The sequence below is a fragment of the Podarcis liolepis genome (assembly GCF_965112155.1).
Source record: "Podarcis liolepis genome assembly, chromosome: 9".
NCBI lineage: Eukaryota > Metazoa > Chordata > Lepidosauria > Squamata > Lacertidae > Podarcis > Podarcis liolepis.
Genome location: NC_139564.1, coordinates 74171838 through 74181416, shown reverse-complemented (window position 1 = coordinate 74181416; position 9579 = coordinate 74171838). Strand labels below are relative to the sequence as shown.

Below are 9579 nucleotides of genomic sequence, written 5' to 3'. Positions count from 1 at the left end.
TCTAGCCTGCTCTGTTTGGCGTTACTCTTCCTGAAAAGATCACATTCAGAACTTGACCAGTTTCCCTTTTGACAGTTCTAACTTCCCAGGAAGGGGCATGAGCAAAGAATGCTGAGATGGGGCAATATTTAACTTCCTGTGACTCATGGAGATCATCTGGTCCCAGAAAAGCAGCTCCCCCACAGCTCTGTGACTGACTGACTTCTTGTGTGGAGAAAGGAAAGAGGCTGGTTGGAGGCTAGAGCTTTTAAGAGAGAAAAAGGGGCAAGCCTGCCTGTGCCATTTCCCCTAAAGAGCTCCTGAGGCTCAGTGGTCTGTCACCTGGACCGCCTATCCACGCAGAAGAGTTGGATGCTGCAGAGACTGAATGTGTCAAAACTTAGAATGGGCATGAGAGAAATGTGCACCAATGTACCCCACTCCCCAATAAAGCCATGCCATTTGAGGATATTCCAGGAGAGGGGAAAGCCACCTTTGTTCCCTTCTACATTCCAGGACCCCTTCCGCCCCCCTCCCTGCTAAATAGCAATGAAGCCCTCTAGTTTGGGGCTGGTATCCTTAAACAAGGTCGTCGGAACAGAGCTTCTGTTCCAGGTTGGCTTGGCTGGATCTCTGAACAGGTGCGCTCTTGCCGCCTTGCCTTCTACCTTTCCACGACTTGAGCGCTGAGCGAAGAGTTGGGGGAGGCCGGCCGAAAGATGGTTGATTCTGGGTCTTGACCCATGTGCGAGTCGGGGGTGGGGGTGGGGGGCTGGCTTTGAAGCATCGGTGCACTGGCAGCTGCTGCAGCAAACGTGCTGCTGGGGTCTTGCTCGCCCAGGGAGGAGGAGGAGGGGGCCGTCCCTGGAGCGGCCAGTTCTGGCAGGATGCGCGCGCCTGGCGGAGAAAGGAGCCCCCCACCCCCCGCTTCCTCCCCATTCCCCTTCCCAGCCCGAGGCTCCTATAAATCTGTTTTTCCACCCAGGAATACCAGCCGCTGTAACCCGATCCCCGCGCCGTATATCCCATAATACGCGGGCGCGCACTTGCAGCGCGCTCGGTCCCTTCGCGGCTGGCCAGAGAGCAGCGCGCGCGTGTGGCTCCATCGACGTGGAGGAGCCGCTGGCCGGTGCTGCCACATCACGGCGTCGGCCACGCGCGAAGGGCCCCCCCCCGGCATGTGGCTCCCTCTGCTCGTGGGCGCGCTCGTGGGCGCCCTGCACCCCGCCGCCCCCGCCTGCCAGCCCGGCCAGGGGGCTCAAGGTAAGGCGATCAGCCACAAAGCGGCGCTTCGGGAGAGGGGGAGCGGGGGGGGGGGCGCGTTTGCCATTGAAGCGCCGGCTCGAGGGCTTCCTCCTGCAGAGCATAGCAGGATCGCCCCGTCCCTGCAGCGGCTGAAGCCTCGGAGGATGCGGAGAGACGTGAGATTTCCTCTTTCCAGGAACAGAGTCTTGGCCAGACTCACTAATCAAAGGGGACGGTCCCTCGCCTGTGATTGCGCGCGCGCGCTTTTGGTCTCCTGTGCATTTAACTTTGAGCGCGGCCCCCTTCAAGTCTGAAAGAGATAAGGAGCAAAGGGCTCCTTAAAACCAGTAAGTTTCATTCCCCGGTGCCTCCGCCTGCTGCGCGCTCCATCGGGCCCTGGGAAGCCATAAGGGGACTTCAGCTCCTGGCTGGAGGAAGCAGAAACAGGGGGCTAAAGGGGGGGGGGGGCGGCGGCTCTGCTCATCTTCTCATCTCCTACTCGCTGCCTTCAAGAACCAGGTTTTCAGAACCAGGCTGGCAAACTCTGTAAGATCATTCTTTTTCCTCCTGTATGATACTCATCTCCATTCTTTCTGTTTATTATTATAAATATTCGGAAGCATTTGTGGCGGCTCAAAAAGTTGTGGGGGAGGGAACTGGTTCCCTTCATTGTACCCAGTTCCACAACCTGCCCCTAGAAGGCAGCCAGGGAACGGATCCCAGCCTTGACATTTAATGCTGGTAGGCTTGGGCCAGCAGCGCAGGCAGCAGGGTCCCTCGTGGCATATTTTCGTGGCATCCCATGGGTCTTTCAGAGCCAAGGAACCTGCTCCAACCCTGAACTGGCCTCCTTGGGCAATCTGAGCCAGTGGGGAGGGTTGGCTTCCTAGCAAGAGTCAGGAGAGGAGCTTGGTGCAAGGATGGGCGTCTTATGAAGCATCAAGCTCTGTAAACCAGCACCTTGACTTGGAGCCAAAAATTGACTGGGAGCTGGTGAAGATGGCAAAACAATATGATGTGCTCAGTTAACAGTCTTTTAGCCATCATATAAACTAAGTGGAGTTTCTTCACTGTTTTCAAAGGCAGCTCTATGCCTACCGTATCCGGGTAGGGCTGTAGTTGGCATGGCAGTCTAACCTGGAAAAAGGTGCTCCGGCTCACAGTGGCCACTTGTCTCTCTAAGGCCGGGCTGGTCCATCCATAAGGCAAGGTGAGGTGATTGCCTCAGGCGGCAGGACCCACAGGGGCAAAAGATCAGACGTCCAAGGAATGCATTGCCCACTGCTGCCGTCACAGTGGTAGCAATGGCTACAGCACATTCATTGGAGGTCAGATCTACCTCCCTCCTCGGCAGCCCCCCCCCCAATGCTGCTTCTACAGCGGCCTCTTGGGGAAATAGGAGGTGCTGCTGGTCTCCTACCCCTAGGGAGAAAATGATGGGGGGCTGCCTGCTGGGTTCTCCTGGGCTCTGCGTCCATCCACCAGGATTCAGAGCAGGCCTCTTCCCTGCCCAGCCCTACCCCCCATGGCCTTTGATTCCCACAACTGTTGGATAAGGTTGATTTGATCCCCCATCCTGTTCCCGATGTAGATCTTTACTCCTCCCCCATGTTCCTGATGTAAATCTTCACTCACCCCTTCTTCCCTTGTGGTTCACCTCAGGCGCCAAAATGTCTCAGGCCAGCCTTGTTTCTGCAGGGTCAGCCTGACATGAAACAGGGCCTATCCTGGTGACATAAGGATAAGGTTCCTAAGGTAGGAGATGGTCCTTCCAGTATCCTAGTCCTAAGTCACCAGCACTTTGAAGTGGGCCTACAAACTGACTAGCAGGTCATGAAGATCCAGCAAAGAAGTCACATGTTCCTAGTATCTGGAATCAGTCAAAAGTCTGACTGCAGCATTTTGCAACCAGCTGAAGTTTCTGGACACTCTTCAAAGGTAGCTCCAAATGAAGAACATTATAGTACTCTTTGATATGACTCAGTTATGTGTGACCATGGTCAAATCTGCCTTCTTTACAAATTGCTGAAGCTGGTGTACCAGTCTCAGCTGGGCAAAGGCAGTCCTTGCCACAGCAGCTCCCTGAGCATTCAGGAGTAGACCTGGGTCCAGGAACACTACCTAGCTGCACACCTGATTCTTCAAGAAGAGTGCAACTCCACAGCAGTGGAGCAAGCCAAAGCAAATTGCATCTGCACTGACAGATCTAGAGGTCCTACTAAGCAAGGGCATTTGTCTAGATCAGTGTTTCCCAAACGTTTTTGGGCAACGGCACACCTGTTTACCGGAAAAAAATCTCGCGGCACACCACCATTAAAGCCCCGCCCCCGTGACGTCATTCGGGGAGCCGGCGGCCCGGGCCTGAGCTGGAGAAGGAGAGGCGGTGCTTTTCGGCACAAGGCAATCGGCCTGGAATTGTTTCCCGCGCGCTGCGAAAGGGAACAGCTGCGGTCGCGCGAACCCTCCGGCGCTGGGAGGGGAAAGGGCGGAGTCGCAGAGCACCAGCTGGCCGAGTGGTTGCGTGCAGCGTTGCGCTTTTGGAGAGCATGCGGCTGCTGCTAGGGGATCCGGGGACGTGAGCAGGCCTGGCCCGACCCGGGTTGAAGGAGGACAAGCCGGCAGCGCGCCAAGTGAGTTCGGTTGCGCGCGACGGCCCCCGCTCCCCCCACCCCCGCCGGATCCTCGCTGCCGCCGCCTCTCGCCCGCCTCCCTCCCACGGCACACCAGCCGATGTCTCACGGCACAGTAGTGTGCCGCGGAACACCGGTTGGGAAACACTGGTCTAGATGGATTTTCTCTCTCTCATTCATCCAGCCAGCCAGCCAATGACCTAGAGTGGCCACTTATGCACTGCCGCAAGGAGGATAAAGGTAAAGGTAAAGGACCCCGACAGTTAAGTCCCGTCGCAAATGACTCTGGGGTTGCGGCACTCATCTCGCTTTACTGGCTGAGGGAGGTGACGTTTGTCCACAGACAGTTTTTCTGGGTCAGGTGGCCAGCATGACTAAGCCACTTCTGGCGAACCAGAGCAGCGCACGGAAACGCCGTTTACCTTCCCGCCGGAGCGGTACCTGTTTATCTACTTGCACTTCGACATACTTTTGAACTGCTGGGTTGGCAGGAGCTGGGACTGAGCGATGGGAGCTCACCCCGTCGGTGATTCGAACTGCCGACCTTCCGATCGGCAAGCCCTAGGCTCTGTGGTTTAGACCACAGCGCCACCCACGTCCCACAATGAGGATAAACATCACCAAAAAGAAGAAACAAATTTGCATAAAACATACATGCTAATGTGTATATGGGTGCAAATTTCAAAATTAAAAACTGGAATTTAAATTTTGGTGGTACCTCCATCGCTTAAGACAAAAGACCTACACACATATCCATAGCACCCCCAGTTTATTCGTAGCTGTCTCCATATATCTCTGTAAACTGAGTTGCTATTTTAAGGCCCAGGAGCAACCGACCCAGAGTTGGCCCACCCACCCATGAGGCAACGTGAGGTGGGCTCTTCAGACAGCAGATGTGGGTCTGAGGAGTGTGGTGTGCTGCCTCTTCTTCTGCTGTGAGTGCACCCCACCACTGCCTCCTCTGGCACAGGTATGATCTGCCACTGCTGGTGGTGGTGGTGGCATAGCACAGCTGTGGAGGAGACAGTGGTGCTGCTATGGCATGCTTGCAGTGGTGGAGGAAAAAGAGGAGGCAGGGCATCCCAAGCAAAATGTCAAGGGGCAAGATGGCCCTAGAGCCAGCCCTGCTTCTCCCCATTACATGTGGGTCATCTGGGGCTGCCAGAGAGAAGAGGAGGGTGGCAGCCATGGCCAGAGCTCTCCACAACTAACTTGTGGTAGCCAAGGCCCCAGTTGTAGCTTGCAGGAGCAGTTAGAATAGCCCCATCTCTACTTCTAAGCGCTGGGTCAGCTCAGTGGCAGACACGGGCTCCAGTCCTGTTGCCAGGCATGGTGAGGCCCCATCAGGGGAAAAGGAGAGGAAGTTGGAAAACCTGCCTCCTTTTCTTTGTTTATTTTTCCTTTCTATCCAGCTGTAGCACTTACCATTGTGCATTATGTCCACCCATCATTTCTACTTTATTTTATTTTTAAATATTTTTATTGGATTTTTGTATAAGCAAGCTTATAAAAAACAAAACAAAAGAGAACTCTGGATCACAAACACAGGATATTGGATTCAGGTCAATAGTGCATATGTAAAGGGTACATGAAAGTTACAAATAATAATAATAGTAGTAGTAGTAATAATAATAATAATAATAACAACAACAACAACAACAACAACAACAACAACAACAACAACAACAACAACAACAACAACAATGTCAGTGCTTTTTTAAGGACCACATGCTCCATAGGTCCAGGGAAGCAGCAGGTAACATTTGATGCAACTGATAGGTATTTGCATAAAAGATGAATTCCTCCCATGCAGAATGAAAAGAGACCAGTTTTGCAGTGCCATTAATAGCCCTAAATGCCAAGTTATATTTTCTAGCAAAGCAAAGTTCCAAACATTATTCAGTCATGAGGAAATACAGAGGCCTGATAACCTTTTCTATTTTTGGACAATAGAAAGGCTTGCAGAATTTAAAGTTTGTTGGATTTCATGTCATTATTACTACCTTCAAACAAAGGCAAAAGGGAAAGCTGTGGGGCAAACTGAATAAATTCAATTTCTTTGAAAACTGCCAACCTAAATGATTGAACCAGGGGGCACTCCCACCAAAGGTGGAGGTATGTACCCCATATCCTGCAATCTCTTTAGCAATCTGAGCCACGTGGGTGGTGATGTGGTCTAAACCACTGAACCTGGGGCTTGCCGATCAGAAGGTCAGTGGTTTGAATCCCCGTGAAGGGGCAAGCTCCAGTTGCTCAGTCCCTGCTCCTGCCAACCTAGCAGTTCGAAAGCACGTCAAGTGCAAGTAGATAAATAGGTACCGCTCTGGTGGGAAGGTAAACGGTGTTTCCATGCGCTGCTCTGGTTCGCCAGAAGCAGCTTAGTCATGCTGGCCACATGACTTGGAAGCTGTACGCCGGCTCCCTCGGCCAATAAAGTGCCGCAACCCCAGAGTCATCGGCGACTGGACCTAACAGTCAGGGGTCCCTTTACTTTTTACAAGTCATATTGGAAAGTTAGATTGGTTAAGTTTAACCTATGGTTAAGTTTTAGAGAAAGTTTCCTTCCATGTGCAGAGATAAATTCTGTTGGTCTACTTGTCACCCATCCATCATTCCTTACAGGGTAAATTCCAGAAATACAAAGCTGGAGAAACTATTTATTTAACTATGCCGCATTGGAATGTACATCCCGTTTTTTTTAATGTGTGCAGTGGCCACAATATCTGCCTTGTATCTGCTGTGCTTTGAAACAGCTCCACCCGTTTTGAATCTGTGCTGTATCATTTTGATTCAGTATTTGGGTCCAACTCTGATATGTTAAATTTGAAGCTGCTTCACGCCCATTGACTATAATAATGGGAGATATAAAACTTGCTATTAATTCCCCCATTTCACATAAGTGGATGAAATTTGCAGTCAAAGGAGTGGTTTAAACCTGTTTGATCAGGCAGATCCATTCAGGGGTTTTTTTGCTTAGGGAATCTTTAGGGCTGTATCCAAGTGAACAGTTATGCTTGTGCAATAACGTTTAGCTGTGCAATGTAACTTCCCCACTCCCTGCACTCACCCCACAAAAAAAATCTGCTCCAGAAGGTTGGGGGAACCCCTGGACAAAATTTGGCACAAGAAGAGGAAAATACATTGTGCAGCTAAATGTTGTTACACTAGCATAGCTGCTTAGTTGGGTACTGCCCAAAGTCTCAACTTTTTTCTGAATTAGATGCAAACCAAAGACAATTTAAAACTGAAGACAAGGCCCCCTCTTCTGAGGGGATGAAGACTGCCAGATTTCAGGAGAAAAAATAGACACAGCAGTTCTCCTACAAGCTCACACTTTTGTTTTCCCACCCTAAACTGGCAATCAAGTTCTCTCCCTCAGTTTGTTATGGGCAAAATCAGTTTGAAAACTGGGGATATGAAGGTGGCAGTCCTGGGTAAGAAACTCAACAAAGTTCATACAAAAGGTCCAGGGACTTTTTTGCTAGGTGATTTTCTCATCTCTCTCTCTCTCATCTATCTATCTATCTATCTATCTATCTATCTATCTATCTATCTATCTATCTATCTATCTATCTATCTAATCTATCTATCTATCTATCTATCTATCTATCTATCTATCATCTATCTATCTATCATCTATATCTATCTATCTATCTATCATCTATCTATCTATCTATCTATCTATCTATCTATCTATCTATCTATCATCTATCTATCTATCTATCTATCTATCTATCTATCTATCTATATCTATGGAAATCATGCTTTTCAGTCCTTTCTGACAGTGCCCTTTGTGAAGAAGAGAAAGAGAAAGAAATGATTTTTAATTGTTTGGTAGGAGGAAGAATGATTGGGAAGGAAGCAAGCTATCCCAGTAGTCAACTCTAGCTGCTTGCTTTTCATAGCCAAATGGATTGTGTACAAGAATGACAACCCAACTGAAGAACAACTGTTTATTTACTTCAACATCTTTCCCCGCAAACACTGTGATTGCAGTGCACTGGGGAAATAATTAAACGTCTGTCGATCCCTTCTACCTCTCCACCCCCTCTGGAGTTCTGGGCGTTTCCCCAATCAGTCTGGTTTCATTTCTAAGAAAAGAAAAAGCGAAGTGGGGGCAGGGGGAAGGCTGCACATCTAACTTCTTTGAGGGGAAACAAGGCCACAGAGGGGCCTTGAGAAGCCTTGTTAATTCCATTTGGGCACATGAAAACCTGCCAGAATCACTCCAATTTGCCATGTTATTTGGGGCACACTCAGAGCATATCTCTACTAAGGTAAGGCAAGGCAAAGGACTCCTGGACGGTTAAGTCCAGTCGAAGGCAACTATGGGGTGCAGCATTCATCTCACTTTTCAGGCGGAGGGAGCTGATGTTTGTCCACAGACAGCTTTCTTGGTCATGTGGTTAACATGATTAAACCACTTCTGGTGCAACAGAACACCGTGATGGAAACCAGAGCGCATGGAAACACTGCTTACCTTCCCACCGCAGTGGTACCTATTTATCTACTTGCACTGGTGTGCTTTCAAACTGCTAGGTTGGCAGAAGCTGGGACAGAGCAACAGGAGCTCACCCCATCGCAGGGATTCGAACCGCCGACCTTCTGATCGGCAAGCCCAAGAGGCTTAGACCACAGCGTCACCCGCATCCCTTATCCCTAGTATGCATCACTCACAGAGGCCTGCAACAAGTAAGGCCACAATTTTACACTAAAACCCCAATATCAAGATAACATACTCAGCAGGGCAAAAGCTGGTGGCCATGCAAAGTGCAACATGACTTGCAGAACAGTAGGCAGGGAGGCGAGCAAGCAGCCCAGGCGAGCTGCAGAGGAACGGCCAGGACTATCCTACTCTGCTGACACACTCTCACCTACCCTGCCACTAAGGCCACAGCAGTGCTGGAGGCAGCAGAGCCCTGGTCTGCCCCACCTGTTATGGGCAGGTCTGTAAGGGGAGGGGAAGGGGCAAACAGAAGCAGGTGGGGTGGAAAGGGGGAGGCCCTATCAGTGCAGAGTGGCCTTTGCAAGCCTTCCTGTGGCTCTGCTGGCTGCAGGAGAAAGGCTACTGCTGTAGCCGCCAACTCTTAATTGATTGAGTTTACTTTAATGCCACTTTTCCACAATGAAATGTGCCCAAAGCGACTTAACAGCTAACATTAAAAGCATCAAAATACAGAACATAGGAAATACAAATGTACAAAATGTAGACCATGTCAGTACAGTGGTACCTCGTGTTACAGACACTTCAGGTTACAGACTCCGCTAACCCAGAAATAGTACCTCGGGTTAAGAACTTTGCTTCAGGATGAGAACAGAAATCATGCTCCGGCAGCAGGAGGCCCCATTAGCTAAAGTGGTGCTTCAGGTTAAGAATAGTTTCAGGTTAAGAACGGACCTCCGGAACAAATTAAGTTCTTAACCCGAGGTACCACTGTAAATTAAAACATGACAAATATCAACAACTTGGCCAACAAGGAATAAATTCCATATATATTTATAAGGCCACAATCTGGGCTTAAGTACGTAAATACAAAGCAAAATGAGAGTTATATGCCAATAAATCCTCTGGTAATGTATTTCCTGTACTCCAAGGAGCCTGGCTTACAAACAATGGGGTGGGGGGAGCATTTCCAAAAGGTGGTGCTTTAACTTGGATCTTAGGCAAGTCAATAAAAAAATGTGTTTTTATCGTTTTTGTAAAGAAAAGCTCAACAACAGTTTC

General features: G+C 49.8%; 1 protein-coding gene across 1 annotated transcript in view; it reads left to right on the top strand.

The window, feature by feature from the left end:
• Positions 1 to 1011: 1011 nt before the first annotated feature.
• Positions 1012 to 9579, top strand: part of CPZ (carboxypeptidase Z) — a 30773-nt gene continuing 22205 nt past the window's right edge. The window contains exon 1 of the mRNA XM_083460726.1: positions 1012 to 1242. Coding sequence (XP_083316852.1) covers positions 1158 to 1242 — 85 coding nt within the window. The 5' untranslated portion in view covers positions 1012 to 1157. The remainder of the gene's footprint in view (positions 1243 to 9579) is intronic.